The 21941-nt window shown below is 44.6% G+C and overlaps 1 protein-coding gene across 2 annotated transcripts in view; it reads left to right on the top strand.

Annotated features, from left to right (window-relative positions):
- The window catches only part of LOC121291029 (ephrin type-B receptor 1), a 550430-nt gene that overhangs the window by 487974 nt on the left and 40515 nt on the right, over positions 1-21941 (top strand). For both annotated transcript variants that reach the window (XM_041212061.1, XM_041212060.1), the window contains one exon: positions 514-729. In XM_041212061.1, the coding sequence (XP_041067995.1) occupies positions 514-729 (216 nt within the window). The remainder of the gene's footprint in view (positions 1-513; positions 730-21941) is intronic.

The raw sequence follows: 21941 nt of genomic DNA, 5'->3' as shown, positions 1-21941 counted from the left end.
GCAATGCAGGATAAGGCCAGCAAAAATTGAGTCTATAAGAACTCAGCAATGCTGAGTTGGTGTTTCTCTCCCCTCTGCTTCCCATTCCAGCAAAAATGGAATCTGTTGGAATGGGATTGAGCTGAGATAGGACAGAACACCTGTGAGTGAAGCTCTTTGTTTAAACTCCAGACAGTAAGCCTTCACTTTTGTCACATGGACATGGGTGAGAATGAGGTTTGGTTATGGGGAAGATGCCTTCCAGAATTAAATAGCTTGTCAGTACTCCCTTGGATATGGTAACAGCACAGTGCTGATGAAACCATACCCCAGCAAAGATTCCAGAATTTCAGGTAGAGCGGCAGGGAAGCTGTAATTTTTGATGGAAGAGGAGCTGAGGTGAAGTCAGCCATTTGTGTGTTTTTCCTTTGTGCTCTTCTCACACTGTTGCATTAAAGACCTCCCTTTCAGATTTGTCTTTCTTGTTGAAAACCCCACCAATCATGTGCTAATGACTTTATTCATTTCCCACAGCAAAATGATGGGCAGTTCACAGTGATCCAGCTGGTGGGAATGATGCGGGGTATTGCAGCCGGGATGAAGTACCTGTCGGAGATGAACTTCGTGCATCGTGATCTGGCTGCACGCAACATCCTAGTCAACAGCAACCTGGTGTGCAAGGTGTCAGACTTTGGCCTGTCACGCTACCTGCAGGATGACACCTCAGACCCCACCTACACTAGCTCTCTGGTAAGTCCAAGTTTCACGTTGACTGCATCAGCTGGGACAACAGAACAAACCTGGGGAGTGAGGGGTGGTTCCACTCGAGAGGAGTGTAGATCAGAGAGTCAGCACAGTGATGGTGGTTCCCTTCACAACCGCTCTTAGTGCCATCAATCCTGCCCACCTGTGTGCAGGTTGTCTGAAAATACTCAGATGCATTCAGAAAAATGCAAAAGAACTCTCGGGAGAATATGACAAGGGAGTGAAAACAGCATGCTGGCAGTACAATACCTGTCTAAACTCAAAGTCACCAGTCTCACATAGGATTGCTGGCTGATTGTGGAAGCAAATGCAGAATATCTGGGTGTTTCTCATGTCTTCTATGGTCATTGGTCCATTGCTGTTTGTTGGTCCCATCCGTGGGACAAGCCCTATCTGTCCTCTCACATGGATGTAAATGATCACAAGGTACTTTTGAGAAATTCACGGGGATTCTCCCTGGTGTCCTGGTCAATATTTATCCCTCAATCAATGTAATTTTTAAAATAACAATCACCTGGTCATTTATTTCATTGCCACTTGTGGGATCTTGCTGTGTGCAAATTGGCTGCATTGTTTCCTACCTTGCAACAGTGGCTACACTTCACTGCCTTGAAAGTGCTTTGGGGTGTCCTGAACTCTCAGACAGTGCTAGATAAGTGTAACTCTTTTTTTATCCCTCAGCCCTTTGAATCGTACTGATATCTTGGCGTCCAAATAGATAGAAGACTAATAGTCTTCCTTGTTACATTCTTCTTCTCTTCAACATAAATGTACCAATCATGCACAGAGATTGGTGAAACAATAATGTGGGTTCTTTATTTGAACATAAGACAATATACAGGTAAGGTTAACTGGGACACTAAGTATAGTATGTCTAGTCTCGACTACTGCTGCCCGCAGACTGACTACAAGTCATGGGACTAATAAATCCTGTCGAGGTAGTAATGATTGACAGTGGTTTGAGATACACCCCTTTAAAAGTGCATGTCATCATATCACAACATGCCTGACAAGCTGAAATCATTTGAATGGCACAGTTTATCTTGTAGAAGGAGGGGGAAGTTGTAGTATCTAGCTGCTCTAAGTAACATGTGTGTGATTCTTCCCTTAGGCTAAAGGTTTATGGGTGTCTATTGTGTTTTCAGTCAGCTCCTTTATTAAGAGTGTAAACCAATTTACATAATGGGTTAAAGTTTCTGCCTTGGGCACTATCAGCCATCCATGCTCAAATTGCACCAAAGTTATGTATGTTTTAAGTGTTTTCTTTGCTCAATTTTCACTCAAACTCATTTGCATGTCAACAAATGCAAAATCTGCCTTGAACCATCACATTGAAGCAGCATTCTAGAACATAATTTTCTTTAAATGTTGCTTACAAAATATATTCTGAGATATGTTTGAGTGGTAAACTGGTGCAGTTTTATTAACACAGCTGGAAAAGGGTTTATCGCAAAGAATAAACATTTTTAATCAGTGTCTAGTCCAGCAGCCGTGAGAAGTGAAAATGACTTTAAAAAACCATCCAGAACCATTTACTTGGTTCATTGGTGTACAGTATTCAGTTTCCTAGTTAATTAAAAAGAATATATTTTTAAAATGTTAACAAGTGCCTATGTGCCTATGTGCCCATGTGCCTCATTTTAAGAGTCTCTTCGAAGGCCTGCACTGGAGCTCAATTAGTGCCAACTCACCATACTGATTAATTTAGTCTGGGACATGGTTAGTTTTGTGGGCGGGGATGCTTCTAGTTTAATGTTGTTTAAACTAGTACAAATTAAATTTCTGCAATCTTTTAAAATTGAATTTGTGCTGAAAATGCCACAGCTTTTTGTGCTGCTTTGACTAAATACAGGCAAAAAGCTATGAAAATCACAATGTAACTCTTTCGAGTAAATCACATTCCAGTTACACATTTGACAGAAGCATCGGTCCTTGTCTAATGCACGGCCGGTTTCCTTTTCATAGTTTTGCCATTGTGAGATTTGAACTCTTGATCTTGGGGTTACAAACCCAGTACCATAACCACTTGGCTATTTAGGCCGAGCCAAGATGTAACTCTTTCGAGTACAAACCCATTTCCATCTGTTTATTCAGATGCAGTTACATTGTTTCATAGTTTGCCATTGTGAGATTTGAACTCTTGATCTTGGGGTTACAAGCCCAGTACCATAACCACTTGGCTATTTAGGCCAAGTCCTAAAATCATAGTGTAACTTAACAGAAACATCAGGCCAATGAATGAATGCACATGGACTTTAATTAGAAAGTAACATTGTCAGCTGCATATGATCCCGATGTTTCATTACATCTCACTTAATTAACCACCACCCATACATATCAAACCTGATGCCATAGGGGGGTGCTGGAAATCATCATACGTTGCATTCAAACAATTCAACAATGCCCTGTTCTGATTGTGATTTATTCAATGCTGAGGGATATTTATTATCTGGGATGATTTTTTCCATTCTCACTGTTTGGGTAAAAGTTTCTCAGGAGTCTACAAGTCTTCCTTTCTTTCTTTCCTTTGACTTGTACATCAGCCCCTTTCATCCTATCATTGGGGCCATGTCTTCAGCTGTCTGGGTTCCAGACCCTGGAGATGGGTGAGCTAGATGGATTCTCCTGCCTGAAGCTGTTACTACATTGCTGTGTTAATAACAGTGAATGCAGAGGTTGGACCCAACACCAGCTGTCGGCCATGGATTACATGCTATCTCAACATGGGCACAGCTTCGGCACTGGATGTTAAATTGACCACAGTCTGGAATTCTTATGCAACAGCTATTTCTGAGCATCCTCGGTTGGTGTCCACTGTGCGTCACTGTAATAGGCTCTCCATTTCTCTGTTCAGAAGGCTTATCAACTTTTAGAGAAAAGGGGAAGGGGTGACCTGACGGTGGTCTTTATAATTATGAAAGTATTTGATGGAGTAACCCTAAAAAAAAAGTCTTAGCTTGTGAAGGAGTCCAAAACTAGCGGCCATTAACATGAGATGGTCACCAATAAATCTAGTTAAGAATTCAGGAGAAACTCCTTTGCGCCCTTGTCCGCATGCAGCAAGACCTGGACACATTCAGGCTTGGGTTAATAAGTGGCAAGTAACATTTGTGCCGCACCAATGCTAGACAATGACCTTCCCCAATAAGAGAGCATAATCACCTCTCCTTGATGTTCAAATGAGTTACCATTGGCAGGTTCATCATCATCAATGACCTGGAAGCCACCGATGATCAGAGTCAGAACCAGACCAGCCATATAAATACTGTGGCTACAAGAGCAGGTCAGAGGCTAGGAATAATGCAACAAGTAACTCACCTCCTGACTTCCCAAAGCCTGTCCACCATTGACACGGCACAAGTCAGGAGTGTGATGGAATATTCTCCACTTGCCTGGATGAGTGCAGCTCCCACAACACTCAAGAAGCGTTCCACCGTCCAGAACAAAGCAGCCTGCTTGATTGGCACCCCATCCAATATCTTAATCATTCAATGCCTCCACCATCAGCTTTCTGTTCTGCAGGGTGCGTTGCCCACAGGATGCACTGCAGCAACTGACCAAGTCTTCTTCAACAGCGCCATCCAAACCTGCGATGTGTCCTGCCTAGAGAGACAAGGTGAGCAGACACATGGAAACACCTCCAACTGCAAATTCCCCTCCAAGTCACTCACCATCCTGACTTGGAACTATATCGCCATTCCTTCACTGTCACTGGGTCAAAATCCTGGAACACCCTTCGTAACAGCACTACACCATATGGTGTACCTACACCACATGGACTGCAGGAGTTCAAGAAGGCAGCTCATCAATGCCTTCTCAGGGGCAATTAGGGATGGGCAATATATGCTGTCAATGATGCTTACATTCCATGAACAATTAAAAAAAGATGCAGAAAGTAGTTAGGATGTGGAGCTCAATACTACATTGAGCAGTTGAGGCAAGTGGCATAGATGTATTTAAGTGGAAGCTGCATAATTAAATGATGAGGAAAGGGTTAGAACGATATCTTGCTAGGCCGAGGTGAAGTAAGCTTTGCAGGAGGGGAAGCTCATTTCTACAGGAAGGAATATCATTCTATTGATGGGCAGTTAACATGGGATGCCAGCCACATTATTTTGCCTGAAAACACCTCTCACCCTGAAAACTTGTATGCCTTGTTTGTACTTTGGCAACTCTACAATCCTATTACTGTTGAGTAAAAATAATTACTGGGGACTAGAGATAGCCCTCACTTCTGACATCTCACCAGCATCCAAGCTCAGACACAGAACTGATAAAATGAAGCATTTGGAACCACTTATGATAGTTATTGTCATGTTTAAATGCTACATATTGATAAAACCATTCTCCCAATAATTACCCAATGCATGTTCACCGTCTTCCAGGTGAGACATTCAACTGATCTCTCAGCTGCCCTCTCAGGTGGATACTGTAGGACTGGTCAAATCCTGATGCCAATGTATGCAGACTTGTGTTTTTTTTTCTATTGCGCATCTTAAATTCAGTAATTTCCCTTCATAAGTTAGCTCTATAAAGCATGAATCACCCCTTTGTCACCCTGTGACGTACCGCATTACTGCACGAGGATGTCTAACATAGGCGTAGTGGAAAATTCAACCCCTCGAGCCTGTTCCACCCTTCAGTCTGATCATGGCTGATCAACTCATTGGCTCAATATCCCTCAATACTTTTACCCAGCAAAAAACTATTAATGTCAGATGTGAAAATTTCGATTTACCCCCCAGCACCCATTTTCTTTTCCCTAATCACCTTTCAGGTATTCCTTCCCTTCATCCAGAGATTACCGGAACATAGGAACCTCCTGATTTATTGAACAACCCACCTGTGGACGTTGTGCAGGAGAGAGAAACTCTTTTGAAGTAAACTGTATTTATATAGCATCGTTTACATAGCTAAACATCCCAAGGTGCCGCATAGGAAAGTTGCTAAACAGTATTGCAAGATCCCACAAGTAGCAATGATGAGAGATCAAGGAAGGTGACCAAAAGCTTGCTCAAAGAGACAGGTTTTAAGAAGCATCTTAAGATTCATTGATCCAGTACTTACATCAGCATATATTCAAACCTGACATTGAAAACGCCAGACCTCTTATTGTGGAATTTTGTCAGAAGTGTAACACATCTTAACCCTTCAACATCTTTGTTAAATGCCTGCCACCTGGCTGCTTCTGTTGTGCTTCAGTCAGCTAGGCTTCCAAATGAAAAAAAAACAGCAGGAAGAACACCCCATACACAGAACCTGTACAAAAAAACAAACCAATCAATGTATTGATCTGTTGAGGGACGTGTGAGTGCAGACCAATTCACACCACTCTCACACAAAAACGCACACTTCTCCACTTGCTGCACACATACACACATACACCACACACCAAACACGCAGAACACTGTTGGGAGTGTTTTGCCAGCTGTGTCTGACAGGTTGTAGAATGATACAAACTGAACGCCTCTATCTAGTGTGAAGAAATGACAGCGTGCAGCCAAGCGAGTCAGGGTGTCAGTCCTTGTATAATTTGAGAGGTTTGCTTTGCCTACTTGATGCATACCAATGTCAGCGAGTGACAGTGATATAAGTACTGTTGCCTGAGAGCAAGAGATAGAGAGAGCACATCTCTTGCTTTTGACTATTTCCGTTCTGCTCTTTTGTTTGGCTAAAACAGAAGAGACTGACCACTTTTAATAATTAATCAAGTACTGAAGTGGAAAAAGCAATTAATCCTGAGACCAACTAGGCTGCCTGGACACAGAGGTAGTTAGAAGGTTTGGTGACTTGCTGATAACTAACAGTGTTAAGGTCACAGGTGCCCATTGCAGTGCAGACACTAATTTTCAGAGTGTAATTTTGATGTACTTGTTACCCAAGATTCAGTATCAAATACTTCCTGGTCAGGTGTGGCTCAGGTTGGATTCAGAGCGAAGACCCCTGACAACATGCTCCATCTGTCACCACAGCACCCCACCAATCTGTCCCTGCAGGATTGCCAAAATGGCTTCTGTGTTCACTCACATTGACTAATGGCTTTAGCGCTGAATCATTGCCAGGGTTGTGCTGTGAATCTGTGCCCTGTATGAGCTGAGCTGCAGCTAACTAAACCCAGTCATCAGCCGAATGTGCGGTGCCTAAACCTTGAGGTCCAACAGGCAACCCTCTCGAGCGCTGCGCAACGTTACTGTGCACTCACCTCCATGTTTCCCTCGAAGTGCAGCCTGACAGGTGCACACCCTATAAATGCTGTTGTGAAACCCGTTGGTGTGCAATCATGCGTAGGTCCTTCATTACTGTTGGGAGAGGGAAACATCACTTCATTACCATGGGCTGGATTCAGACCTGGTCTGACAGGGGATTGGATCCAGTGTACCATCCAATCTTTTCTCCATCATCAAACAAATTGCATTAATGCCTTTCTAATTATGGTGTAAAGGGAACTTTGATTGTATACTTTTTCATTCAATGTTACTAAAGGACAGAGCCTAGGCAAGATTAAATATCCAGTAACCATGCCCAATACTAAGTCAATATTGACATTTCTCTGCCAGCTGGAGATGGGGAACAAGTGGGTTTGTCAAGCCGACAGTCTCACTCTGAATTGATTCCTGAGGAGAATGCCAGGTTATTCAGGTACACATACAAAAGCAAAATAATGCGGATGCTGGAAATTTAAAATAAAAACAGAAAATGCTGGAAATATTCAGGTCTGGCAGCATCTGTGGAGAAAGGAATGTGTGGTATTTTCCGTGCCCACTGGTGCCCGGTATCATGGCGGGCGTGAGTGGACAACATGGCGGGAGGGCCAAAAATCGGCTTGACGACATTGTGAAACATGTTTGCAATCGTCCGCTTTGCCTGTCAATGGTGGGCCACGTTTCCCTCCACGACACATTGGGAACTTCACTGTAATACATCTGCATATCATTATAAGCCCAGTTCGCCGGAGTCATCGCCCTCACGCTGGATCATCTGAGCCTGTCAGCATGACTGCACACCAACAGGTTTCACAACAGCATTTATAGGGTGTGCACCTGTCGGGCTGCACTTCGAGGGAAACGTGGAGGTGAGTGCACAGTAACGTTGCGCAGTGCTCGAGAGGGTTACCTGTTGGACCTCAAGGTTTAGGCACCACACATTCGGCTGATGACAGGGCGGTGCTGGGGGTTTCACTGCGGTTGAGGCGAGTTGGGGGGGGCAAGGGGGCAGGGACTGCCTTGCGGTTAATGGTAGTGCACAAGCATGTGCAGGGTTGGGGGGAGGGATGCGGCCAAGCATGAGGGAAACCTTATATAAAGTCACCATTCCTCCACAGCTGAGACAGTTCAGGCGCAGCCGCATTAACATGCACGTGAACAGGGTCATATCATGGAGATGCAGTGGGGAAACTTTAACTTCTCCTGATCCTATGGCATTCTTTGAGAGCTGAACCCTTCAGGACCACACTGTCTCCTGACACAGATGCCAATGAGACAGGGGCCAGCCGCACCTCAAGGTGCTGAGAGCATACAGAGAGAATGATGGAACTCTGTGCTGCTGGCCCAGGACATTCTGGCAGCAATGACAAGCCCCATCGAGGTACAGGCATGACTGATGTGACCAGTGACAGTGAAGATGCACCATCAGTGCTGGGAAAGTTACACAAAGCACAGGGAGGAGGCCCTGGACTGAGACGCCTGCCTTTATCTTGTGCAGGGACCAAGGTTTCACATCTGAGTGACAGGAACGCTGCTCATCAGAACAAGGAGCCACAGGCAGGGAGACATTCTTGGGAGTTTATTTGTAATTGTGAACATTATGTGCATGTGTTCAGCACCCGTGGCCAGGCTGTGAAGCCACATCTTTTTAACCTTCCTAACCCAGATAATAAGTCTTGATGCCTCTTCGACATCCACAGCGGAGATGGAGGCAGCCTGCTGACTGTGACACCCTGTCTGTGATGACTTTGATGGGCATCCTCTGGAGGGCCAAGACATGGAGAGCTCCAGCCTGCTTTCAGGGTCCTGCTGTGTGGCAGTGGCACCCTCCTCGGCCTGTGAAGCTGGAGCTGCTGGTGTCACAGGAAGAGGGGATTCTGATGGGCTGGACATTCCCGGAATCACCTGGGTGGATGGCCCCAGGGTGTGCACCTGCTGATCCTCCTCCCTGTGGCTGACTCCTTGAGGAGAAGGGGTAGCTGGAGTGAGATCAAGCTGCCCCACATCCCTCTTACATTGACATTGTTGGAAGCCAACTATGGTCCCTGTGATGGAGTTCAGCCTGTGCAGCAGTGCGGGACCGATGTCCAGGACCAAGGTCTCCATGGCAGCTGCCATCCTACCAGTGTTGACTTCTGTGTGTTGGCATGCCAGTGCTATCACCTCAGAGCGAAGATGGACCAACTCCTCCATCTTGCCTTGCAATCTGAGGAGTGCAGCGGACATCCCTTCCTGGTGTTCCCAAGCTTGCCTTTGCAGCTCCAGCAACTGTGACATGACCAAGTCCAGAGGCTCATCATCTGACTCAGACTCAGCAGATTTCTGGTCTCTAGCACTCTTCTGAGTGCCACGGAGCTGGGAAGTCCCTGCCTCCGCCTGCTGTGGATCAGACAGTGCGATGTGCTCACCAGATCGTGATCCTGGGGCTACTCTAAAGTTTGGTCCCATCGAGGTGTGTGTCTCTGCGCTGGTGGGGGGTGTGGGTGAGCGCTGTGATGGGACTTCAGGGAGGGTTTCAGCAGATTCCTCTTCCAAGATGTCTTCAGGGCTTGACTCGAGGCACTGGGTCATGGACTCCCTCAGCTGTTTCCCAGATGTGCCTGTGAAAGCAAAGAGAGATAATTAGTGCAAGGCAGTGGCCTGTGAAAGAGGACACATTGCTCACAGCCTGGTTGCCTGATGGTTGTTGCGCTGCTGGATCTGCACTTGGTAGAGCAGCGCCAACCTCACTGTCAGCACAGGAATGATCCAGATCTTCACTGTCTAGCTGGATGACTCTATTTTCAAAGTGTGTGAGGGGATTGATTTCAGGCATTCCTCCTTCAGTCTGCAACTTCTACCTTGTGTTGTGTGCCAGCTTGTCCTGCATAGATACAGATGGAGAGAGTATAAGCAGGACACTTGCCAGACCAGATGATAAGGATGCCTGGCATGTAGGTGGTGAGTGGTGTCACAGAAGAGATGAGGACAATGAAGGTGTGTGTGAGAGTGAATGGTGATGTCCCTTGAACTGTCAGTGAGTGAGGGCCCTGTGGATGTGTGATGGGTTTGTGAGTGTGTGAGTTGGGAGTGATGAGAAGAGTGACTTACTCTGGCAGAATGGATGAGACCATTCATCCTCTTTTGGCACTGGGTGGCTATCCTCTCTTGCAGGGCATTGGCACTGACCACTGCTGCCACCACCTCCCATGCCAGACTGGTGATGTTGCTGCCCCTCCTGCGGCCAGAGTGGGGGTAGAGGATATCATGGCAGGTCTCCATCACATCAAAAAGGCATTCCAGGGAAGTGTCACTGAATCGGGGCTGCAGTCTTCTCGCCTTTCTCGGCCTTGTCTTCCTTGCAGCAGTCCTGGGCTGGAAGCACTGAGAGGTGTGCGAGCAGCTGCACTTGATATGGTGCCTGACATGAGGAACAGGCAAGGTGACAGTGTGGTTAGTGAATTGGAGGCTGCCCACCAGCAAAACTGCGTGTTTCCCGGGAATACATGATTAATGAGGTGAGATTGGGATGATACACGGTGAGAAGCCGTCCCGCAGCGGACAGGTAAAACTGTCTTTGTCCTGCCCACCACCGCACATAGTGTAAACCTGGGACAATTCCACCCAAAGTTAATGTTTCAAGTCGATGACCATTGATCAGAACACAAAACTGTTCTAATGACAGGCCATTGACCTGAAATGTTAACCACCTCCACAGATCCTGGGATTCACTTTCATGGTTGCTTTTGGTACCATTTTCAGTTGTGTTTCACAGCCTGCTTGAGAATGGCTGAGAGAAATGGTACTATAGCCAGACCAACCCAGTGTTCACTCAATAATTACATCATCAGCATCTCTGTCTCATCTCTGGTGATAGACTGTCCACCAATATCCATTACAAGCCTACCGACTCCCACAGCTACCTCGACTACAGCTCCTCACACCCCGCTTCCTGTAAGGACTCCATCCCATTCTCTCAGTTCCTTCGCCTCCGTCGCATCTGTTCTGATGATGTTACCTTCAAAAACAGTTCCTCTGACATGTCCTCCTTCTTCCTTAACCGAGGTTTTCCACCCACGGTCATTCACAGGGCCCTCAACCGTGTCCGGCCCATCTCCCGCGCATCCGCCCTCACGCCTTCTCCTCCCTCCCAGAAACATGATAGGGTCCCCCTTGTCCTCACTTATCACCCCACCAGCCTCCGCATTCAAAGGATCATCCTCCGCCATTTCCGCCAACTCCAGCATGATGCTACCACCAAACACATCTTCCGTTCACCCCCTCCGGCAGCATTCCGTAGGGATCGTTCCCTCCGGGACACCCTCGTCCACTCCTCCATCACCCCCTACTCCTCAACCCCCACCTATGGCACCTCCCCATGTCCACGCAAAAGATGTAACACCTGCCCCTTCACTTCCTCTCTCCTCACCGTCCAAGGGCCCAAACACTCCTTTCAAGTGAAGCAGCATTTCGCTTACATTTCCCCCAACTTAGTCTACTGCATTCGTTGCTCCCAATGCGGTCTCCTCTACATTGGAGAGACCGAACGTAAACTGGGCGACCGCTTTGCAGAACACCTGCGGTCTGTCCGCAAGAATGACCCAAACTTCCCTGTCGCTTGTCATTTTAACACTCCACCCTGCTCTCTTGCCCACATGTCTGTCCTTGGCTTGCTGCATTGTTCCAGTGAAGCCCAACTCAAACTGGAGGAACAGCACCTCATCTTCCGACTAGGCACTTTACAGCCTTCCAGAATGAATATTGAATTCAACAACTTTAAGTCTTGAGCTCCCTCCTCCATCCCCACCCCCTTTCTGTTTCTTCCCCCTTCCTTTTGTTTTTTCCAATAATTTATATAGATTTTTCTTTTCCCACCTACTACCATTATTTTTAAATCTTTTATGCCCCCCCCACCCCACTAAAGCTATACCTTGAATGCCCTACCATCCATTGTTAATTAGCACATTCGTTTAGATAATATCACCAACTTCAACACCTCTGTGTTCTTTTGTTCTTCTGTCTGTGACATCTTTTGATTATCTGCTCCTATCACTGCTTGCTTGTCCCTACAACCGCACCCCCTCCCCACCTTAAACCAGCTTATATTTCACACCCTCCTTGTAAAGAAAAATCAGTTCTGTTGAAGGGTCATGAGGACGCGAAATGTCAACTCTTTTCTTCTCCACTGGTGCTGCCAGACCTGCTGAGTTTTCCAGGTAATTCTGTTTCTGTTTTGGATTTTCCAGCATCCGCAGTTTTTTGTTTTTACATTGGCATCTTTACTCTGGTTACTGAATAGAGATCAGGAGCAGATATAGGATCAAAAGTAAGCCATTCAGCCCCTTGAGTCTGCTCCACTATTCAATTCTATTTAACCATCTTTGCTCCATATCGCTTGATCCCATAACCCAGCAAATATCTATCAATCTGTTTTCAAAATGTCAATTGTCCCAGCATCCACTGCCTCTTCATTCCTCTTAGGGAAGAGCTTTCCACTACCTTGGTGTGAAACATTTCTTCCTGATTTCTTTCCTGAATGACTCATTGCTAAATTTATGATTATGCTCCTTTGTTCTGGATTGCCCCACCAGAGAAAAGAGATGTTCTGTGTTACACAACTGCAGCTCATTTGGTAGCATTCTCACCTCCTGAGTCACAAGATTCTGATCAAGTCCCACTCCTGGACTGAAACCCAAAAATCGAGGCTGACACTCCAGTGCAACACTGAGCAAGTGCTACACTGTCGGAGATGCCATCTTTTGGATGAGATGTTAAACCGAGGCCCTATCATTCCCTCAGGTGGGTATAAAAGATCTCGTGGTATATTTCAAAAAAAGCAGAGGAGTTCTCCCCAGTGTCCTGGCCAATATTTATCTCTCAATCAACATTACACAAACAAATTATCTGGTCATTGTCACATTGTTGTTTGTGGGAGCTTGCTGTGCTTAAATTGGCTGCTGCATTTCTTACATTACAACAGTGACTGTAAAGCGCTTTGAGACATTTTTTGGCCATGAAAAGCGCTATATAAATGCAAGTCTTTCTCCTTTAATCCATCTAATACCTTCATAATTTAAAAAACCCTACATGAGCACTATCTCCTTCCTGAGGTATGGTGCTCAGAACATAACATCGCACTCCAGACGGAATGTGACAAAGGCTCTGCAAAGGTGAAGCATCAATTCCATTCCTTAGTATTCCAACGCACTTGAGATAAAGACAAACTTTTCATTAGCTGTTTTTGTTTTTGGGTGATTTGTCCCCCCCTAACCCAGGGACAACGTGACCAGTTATAGTACTCCAACTTCCTTCACAGTTCAGATCCACAGATCAAAGCTTGGACTGTCTTGCATTGTTAAACTCAGCTACCCACTTGAACCTTCAGGGAATCTCCTGCAAGTAATTCTAATATAGCACATAGAATAATTTGCTTTAAGCTTAGGTTTAGTAGTAAAGTTTACTACTCTGGCAGCAAGGTTAGCTATAAAATCTCTGAATTGCTGATTAATTTGTCTTTCATGTTTTGCATAAGAGTTGCCTGTGTTAATGTGTTTGTCATTTGGGAGACTCCCATTTCACGCTCAATGAATTAGTGACCCAATTGTAAAATCTAGTGAATATTTTGTGTATTTATTTGTACATTGTTACATGGTAATATATGTAAAGGGTATTTGTTTCCTCATTGTATATAGTAGGTCATTTTTAATGTATGTCATGTGTTCAACTCTAATGTGTGTGAGCTCTATACATGTTCTTTGTAAATGTCTGGGCCCTAGTTCTGCCCTCACTCTGGGAATGGAAGTAACTGGTATTCCTTGAAGTAGATGGCTAACTGCCTGAGATACAAGCTAACTCTGTCTGCATGAGCAACTAGCCCTGAAGCACCTTCATCAGTGCCAAAGCTATTCCTGGCCTTGATTTCAGGAATATATGGAAAGAAGGATGGATGGATGCATGGATAAAGAAAGAATTTACATTTATATGGTATCTTGTCAAGGTTCTGGACATTCAGGTACCAGCCTTTGGTTCTGTGTTAGCACTCTCAGCTCTACATCAGGAGTTTGTGGGTTTAAGCCCATTTCCAGGATTTGAGCTCATAATCTTGGCTGGCATTCCAGTGCAGTACTAAAGGAAAGCTGCATTGTCTGATGTGACATTATGTCAATGGGATGTTAAACTGAGGTCCTTTTGGCTCTGATAGATGGAAAGATCCCTGCGTATTATCCAAAGAAGAACAGGGAAGCTATCACTGGTGTCCTGGGCCAATATTTATTCCTTAATCACCATCACTAAAATGGATGATTTGTTCACTTAAATGATCAATACTCCAAATCGAAGCTTGCAGTGTGTGAATAGGCTGATGCATTTGCCTGCATTAAACTGAGATTACAATTCAAATGTCCTTCATCACCTGTGAAGCACTTTGGGAAACCCAGAGGTTAGGAAGGGTCCTATGTGAAGGCAAGCTGTTTCTTAAACCAAAAAGCCTTGCGTACGATTGCTTTGAAATGCAGCCTATTATGTAGGCAAAAACCACGTCAGTGCAAGATCTAGCCAATAATAGTGGGATGGGTGACCAGCTCATTTCTGTCATGAAAAGCCATTTGTATAGATTTAGAAACAGAAAACACTGGATACACTTCAGCAGATCAAGCAGCACCTGCAGAAAGAAAAACAGTCAACATTTCAGATCATTGGATTTTCATCAAATGATCTTAGTGTTGGGTCAGAACTGTGCTGAAGTGATCATCATTTAACTGCTCTGAGTTGTGCTAGAGCATCTCCTCAGGTTGCCCTTTGTACCTAATGGACTAAAATGTTGTGGCCCTTGGAGAGAGCCGTCTCAAATAGTTAGCTGCCTTTATAAGGGTGCTAAAAACTTCAGCCCTGCTGCTCACATCAAATCCCATTCTCCTATCATCCCTGTTGGCTCCCAGTACAGCAATGCCTCAAATTAAAAATTCTCAACCTTGTGTTCAAATACTTATGTGGTTTCACCGCACACCCTCCATCTCTGAAGCTTTGTGCAGCCCTACAACCCTCTGAGATCTCTATGTTTCTCCAATTCTGGCCTCAAATGCATCTGCAACTTCCTTCACCCCACCATTAGCAGCCATGCCTTCAGCTTGATCAGGTTGGCATCATATTTTTAGCTACCCCTGGTGCTGCTCCTACACTCTTTATTAGATCAGGGTGGATCCCCTGGCTTGATGGTAATGGTAGAGTGGCGGATATGCCCAAGTGGCGTTCTACATGGAGGAGCACTGATTCATCAGCTGAGGGGGTGCAGTAGGTGGTAATCAGCAGGAGGTTTCCTTGCTCATGTTTGACCTGATGTCATGAAACTTCATGGGGTCCAGAATTGATGTTGAGGACTTCCAGGCAGCTCCCTCCCAACTGTATACCACTGTGCTGCCACCTTTGCTGGGTCAGGTATGGTGATGCCTGGGAAATTGTCTGTAAATTATGGTTCTGTGAATATGATTATGTCAGACTGTTGCTTGACTAGTCTCTCCCAGTTTTGGCCCAAGCCCCCTGATGTTAGTAAGGAGGACTTTGCAGGGTCAACAGGGCAGGATTTGCTGTTGTTGGTCGATGCTGGGTAGTCCATCCAGTTTCATTCCTTTTAGGTTTTGTCGCAGTTTGCTAGGCTGTTTCAGAGTCAACCACATTGCTGTGCATCTGGAGATACATGTAGACCAGACCAGCTAAGAATGGCAGATTTCTTCCCTGAAAGGACATTCATGAGCCAGATGGGTTTTTATGACAATCACCAATGATTTTGTGGTCACTATTATGGAGACCAGCTATTTTTTTTAAATACATTCAAGATCTATTAAGTGAATTTAAATTCTACCTACTGCTATTCTGGGATTTGAATCCCTGTTCTCAGAACATTAGCCTGGGCTTCTGATCTCTAGTCCAGTGACATTACCACTACACCACCACCTCCCCTTTAGAGCAACAAAGTTTTCAGTTCACATAGGTAAACCTGCAGGTTTTCCTGTGCTTCTTTAATTGGGGTTGGAGTTATCGGACAAGAAAAGCAGCCCAAGGCTACACTAGTTGAATGGCTAGGCAGCTGGATAAGTGCTCCCATCTTCCCCCACACTGAGAAATAGACAACTCACTCAGACACTCAGGAAGACTCTTCTAATATGTTACCACACTAGCAAGCCATATATTCCTAATAACAGATGGCATAGAATACGGGATTTTTATAATTTAAAACAGACAGAATGCGGCCAAAATGGCACATCACAATGACATTGTTGGGGAACGTGGGCTGGAAGAGTTACTGAGATCCCTGATGTAAACAGGATGGATTAACATCAATTGGAATACAGTCGCTAATCTGGATGGCTGCAGCAGACATGGTGTTTGAATTGCTTGTTAATTCAACTCCTGAGGCACTGTTTGACTCTGTAATTCCCTTTAGCTAATTCCCCTGATGGTGCCTAAAGCAAATATTTAAATTACTTTTTAGAAAAATGAATTGACACAAAGACAGAAATAAACAAGATGATATTGAAAGCTAATAAAAATTCCTTTGGAATCATTTTTTTTTTAAAAAGGCTGTGTGCTGGCGCTTCACCCTTCAAGATGCTGAGCAACACAATGTGAAACTTCTTTTAAATTTACAAACCTCCAAACTTTGGCTCCAGTAAACCATTTCATAAACATTTTGCCTTACCACCTCTTTATCCCATTCAGTACAAAAACAGAATTACCTGGAAAAACTCAGCAGGTCTGGCAGCATCGGCGGAGAAGAAAAGAGTTGACGTTTCGAGTCCTCATAACCCTTCAGAGTTAACCTGCTGAGTTTTTCCAGGTAATTCTGTTTTTGTTTTGGATTTCCAGCATCCGCAGTTTTTTGTTTTTATCCCATTCAGTGATTGGGATTTTAATTAATGTGTATTTGCTGGCACTGCAAAAGTTCGATGAATCACTATACAATGAGATGGCAAGGTAAATATACAACCATTGTGGCAATAGCGCCTGTGAGTTGGAGGAAAAGAGCAGTTTAAATACCGAGGCCACAAATTGAATACGAAGATGTTGGGTAATAATTGGGGTAAAATTTAACTTCAGTTGGAGTGCAAAAAAAAAGTTTTGGGTTGACCAACTGTTATACACATGGTTCCATTTTTCTTCCCAATGAAGACAGTCAAAGGTAGGTTTGAAGTATAGCCACTATTGCTAAAAAAAAAGACATGCTTTTGAAGCTTTTATCTTGCATTTATCAGGACAATTTACAAGAATACCCAATTGTAAAAGGAACAACAATTGATTGTGCTAAGAATTACACTGACAACCAATTTAAGATTATCAATTGGACTTGCAGTGTGGCTCACTTAGGTGTGCAAGAAGCTACATATATTTGCACAAAGGGCCCTGTTCTTTGCAGACAAAAGGAGCATGTACACACATTACACCTTTTTCAACTAAACAAAAGCTTAGGGAACAGTCATTTTCTGGTTCATTCCCTAGGCTAATGCCTTGACCAATCAGAGTCAACCTGCCTGGTTTGCATTTAAAGAAAGCTTGACAGTTAACTAATATAAAAACAAAAAACTGCGGATGCTGGAAATCCAAAACAAAAACAGAATTACCTGGAAAAACTCAGCAGGTCTGGCAGCATCGGCGGAGAAGAGCAAAGTTGGCGTTTAGAGTCCTCTTGACCCTTCAACAGAACTGAGTAAAAATAGGAGAGGGGTGAAATATAAGCTGGTTTAAGGTGGGGGGAGGGGGGGGGGTTGTAGGGACAAGCAAGTAGTGATAGGAGCAGATAATCAAAAGATGTCACAGACAAAAGAGCAAAGGGGTGTTGAAGGTGGTGATATTATCTAAAAGAATGTGCTTATTAAGAATGGATGGCAGGACACACAAGGTACAGCTCTAGTGGGGGTGGGGTGGAATAAGACTAACAGAGCGTAAAAGGAATAGATTTAAAAATAATGGAAATAGGTGGGAAAAGAAAAATCTATATAAATTATTGGAAGAACAAAAGGGAGGGGGAAGAAATGGAAAGGGGGTGGGGATGGAAGAGGGAGTTCAAGATCTAAAGTTGTTGAATTCAATATTCAGTCTGGAAGGCTGTAAAGTGCCTAGTCGGAAGATGAGGTGCTGTTCTTCCAGTTTGCGTTGAGCTTCACTGGAACAATGCAGCAAGCTAAGGACAGACATGTGGGCAAGAGAGCAGGATGGAGTGTTAAAATGGCAAGCAACAGGGAGGTTTGGGTCATTCTTGCAGACAGACCGCAGGTGTTCTGCAAAGCGGTCACCGGTTTGCGTTTGGTCTCTCCAATGTAGAAGAGACCGCATTGGGAGCAACGAATGCAGTAGACTAAGTTGGGGGAAATGCAAGTGAAATGCTGCTTCACTTGAAAGGAGTGTTTGGGCCCTTGGACGGTGAGAAGAGAGGAAGTGAAGGGGCAGGTGTTGCATCTTTTGCGTATGCATGGGGGGGTGCTGTAGCTGGGGGTTGAGGAGTAGGGGGTGATGGAGGAGTGGACCAGGGTGTCCCGGAGGGAACGATCCCTACGGAATGCTGTTGGGGTGTAGGGGGGAGGGGGGGTGTGGGTGAAGGGAAGATGTGTTTGGTGGTGGCATCATGCTGGAGTTGGCGGAAATGGCGGAGGATGATCCTTTGAATGCGGAGGCTGGTGGGGTGATAAGTGAGGACAAGGGGGACCCTAACATATCCAGGGTATCCCGGAGGGAACGATCCCTACGGAATGCCGCCGGGGGGTGGGGTTGGGGGGGGGGGAGGCGGTGAAGGGAAGAAGATGTGTTTGACAGTTAACTGTCAGTTGTCAGTTACTGGTGCATTCTCCATGGCAACACCTCTATCAGTTGCAGTCTGCTTGCCAACCAATCAGCACTCGCTTCTCATTCAGTGTAAATTGTTGTTCCTTTTACAATTTGGTATTTTTGTGAACTGCCCTGGTGGGTACAAGTGGAAAAGTTTCAACAGCATGTCTCTTTTTTCAGCAAGTTCTGTACTGCCAAACAACTGCAGTATTTATAGCCACTATTGTAATGTAGGAAATGAGGAAGCCAGGTTAGACATAGCAAGATCCCACAAACAGCAAAGAGGTAATGACCAGATGATTTTGTTTTTTGTGATCTTGAATGGGGGTCAGGACATTGGCCAGAACACCAGAGACAACTACCTGCTGAATGAATGGAATCTTTTAGGATCGCCTAAGAGGGCAAACAGGGCCTCAGTTTAATACCACATCCAAAAATGGTGCCTCTGATAATGCAGTGCTCACTCAGTACTGCAGTGGAGTGTCAGTCTAGATTTTGTGCTCAGGCTGCTGGAGTGGCACTTGAACCCACAACCTTCCGACAAAAAGGTTGCTCACTGAGCCAAGGGCAAAACCCTCAAAGAAGAAAATAATAAGGAGGTGGGGGAAATTGTTGCAACAATTCTACTCCCATCTCCACAAAAATGAGCAAAAATGAAGCATTTCCAGTAAAACTCACCAATACTATGATCTTGAGCTCTCTCTTACATCACATAGATTCCCAGACTTTAACAGAAATGTCATGGTGCAGACTCCAGCATGTCACAAACTCCCAGTCTAACTTTTGAAACATTAAAGAAAGTAAAACTGAAATGGCAGTTCAAAAACAGAATTACCTGGAAAAACTCAGCAGGTCTGGCAGCAACGGCGGAGAAGAAAAGAGTTGACGTTTCGAGTCCCGACGCTTCTCCGCCGATGCTGCCAGACCTGCTGAGTTTTTCCAGGTAATTCTGTTTTTGTTTTGGATTTCCAGCATCCGCAGTTTTTTTGTTTTTATCTCTGAAATGGCAGTTGTCTGATGAATAATTTTTTCAGCAAACAGCAAAGTACATGCCAAATATTAAATGCAAGGGAAGCAGGTAACAAGTAGAACCCTGACATTTAAGAATCTTGGTTCAACATAAAGACTGGCTGGTACAAGGATAATACCCATCAATGATTGCAAAGCTGAGCAACTTGAGGTGTCGCTGTGTCTAACAAGAATCATTTGTTTGGACTAGAAAACCATTACTCCTCATTGTACCAATAGCAATGACAACTGTTTGCACTGAAATCTATGGTAGACCCCCCCCCCCCCCAAGTTGTGATACACTTTGGGTCTGTAGTCACAACATGCTTTAATGGGGATACCTGGCCAGAGTGTGAAGCAGAATGATGCAAATGGTGTGAGGTCAATCCCTGTACTGGTTGTGGTAGTTCATGGAGGCCCTGCCTTGTCCCCTTTCCCCAGGCTTGTGAAATGGTGCCCCTCGAGTATATATAGCCATTATCTCTCTCGAATGGAGAGACATGCCTATGGTCCTTTGTGGACTTTGGCTGATTGTCATTACTTCACCCTTCGTGTAATACATTAACTAGTGAAACACACCTCAGATACACTATCAAAGCTGCTAGATTTGCACTTCAGTTGAAATCAGTGGGAATGAAACTTAGGTGGTCTCTATGACATGTGGAGTGAATCATTCTACATATTTACTGTTTGAAGTAAAGGTGAAACTTAGCCTCAGTGTTGTTCGTCCCTGAAGCCAATGCAATGAACAGAGGTGGGCCAAGGGACTCCACTGTATGAAACATAATGCAAGATCCTCTTTTACTGGGGGTTTAGGTCTAAGTTGTATTTCAGATCTTTTAAGGAAAATGGGGTTTGTTTAATTCTGCTCAGCAGAGCACATACCGGGAGATTACATGTAAATGTCATATTCATTGTGAATTCAATTCCTTCAACTTCTCTTCAGCTTTGCCCACTGTGGATTGCTCTAGACCACACAGCTCATTTTAAGATTTTTTGCTTTTTGATAACTTATTTGAGTTTGTTCCCCTTCTCTCTCATAGTGTTTCTCTAGTCCACTCACATCCTGATTGAAAAATTATACTTGATGTCTCCATGCAAGCATTTCTGATGCTGGGGACAAAACTGGCTTTGAGTTACTCACTAGAAAAGCCAACATTACTCACTGCCTCAACATAGGAGTGCTGTCCGCATAGATTTTTTTTAACATTTTATCACCCCTTGAACAGACATCTGTTCAGAATTATTGACACATCACTTGGATATGGGAACTCAAACTCACAAATATTACAATGAAGCTCTTTCTATGGTAAAATCAGAACAATATTAGACAATTGTTGATATTGGCCCCCAAATGTCGGTCTTAGTGAGATCTTTGTGGCTCATTAGTGGCCCACTTGACTTCTGAACAATTTTCCAAATGAAGAATTCTTATGTTGTTACTTGGAATATTGCCTTGAAAGCATAAACCACCCATCTCTTGCTTTTGATTTTGGTGTCCCTGCATCTTTATATTCCAGACAGCGGATGATCCTTGAATGTGAGAAGCCAATAATCAGGATGCAGTCCCATACCCAATGACTGACAGCACACAGAGGGCACAGCTGAATATTCCCCAGTGCTGTGATGTAGAGCTGGCATTACAAGCAATGAAGGACATGCCATCCATATTAGATTAAGGCCTCCGGAATCAGCCTACCTAGACACAGCTGGTATCACTCAGCTATCTTTCAATCTGAAAGGCAAATTTTTAACTCCGACTTGACACAAAACACGTGTTATGATATAAAAGCCCCACTATCATTCTGTGGTTCAAGAGCGTGATTGACAGCGGGATGAGGGAAGTGTTAATCAACAGCTACTTTCTAACACAGCGACACATGGTGAGACTGCAGCCTTTGTGTCTTTGATTTCCATTGCAAATCTCACCTTCCATCTAGCTAATAATTAAGAACACACTGTTGTCCTTTAGAATTGCTTTTGGATGGCAGATACTTCCCCACATACTTCTCAACCTAATCAACCCAGGAACTCTGTCATGGCTGGGTTTAATTACCACAGACATGAAGGCCCAGGCTAGTGTTACTAAGCTCTTCTCCCTGTAGTGTTTCAAATTACTGAAAGGGATGGAGAATTCTAGTGGAAACCATTAGCCTGCATGTTCCAGATCACTGTAAAACAGCTCGCAGACTT

The sequence above is a fragment of the Carcharodon carcharias genome, chromosome 2 (genome assembly GCF_017639515.1).
Source record: "Carcharodon carcharias isolate sCarCar2 chromosome 2, sCarCar2.pri, whole genome shotgun sequence".
NCBI classification, from domain to species: Eukaryota; Metazoa; Chordata; class Chondrichthyes; order Lamniformes; family Lamnidae; genus Carcharodon; species Carcharodon carcharias.
Note: the sequence above shows the minus strand (reverse complement) of the source record. Positions and strands in the feature narration are given on the sequence as shown.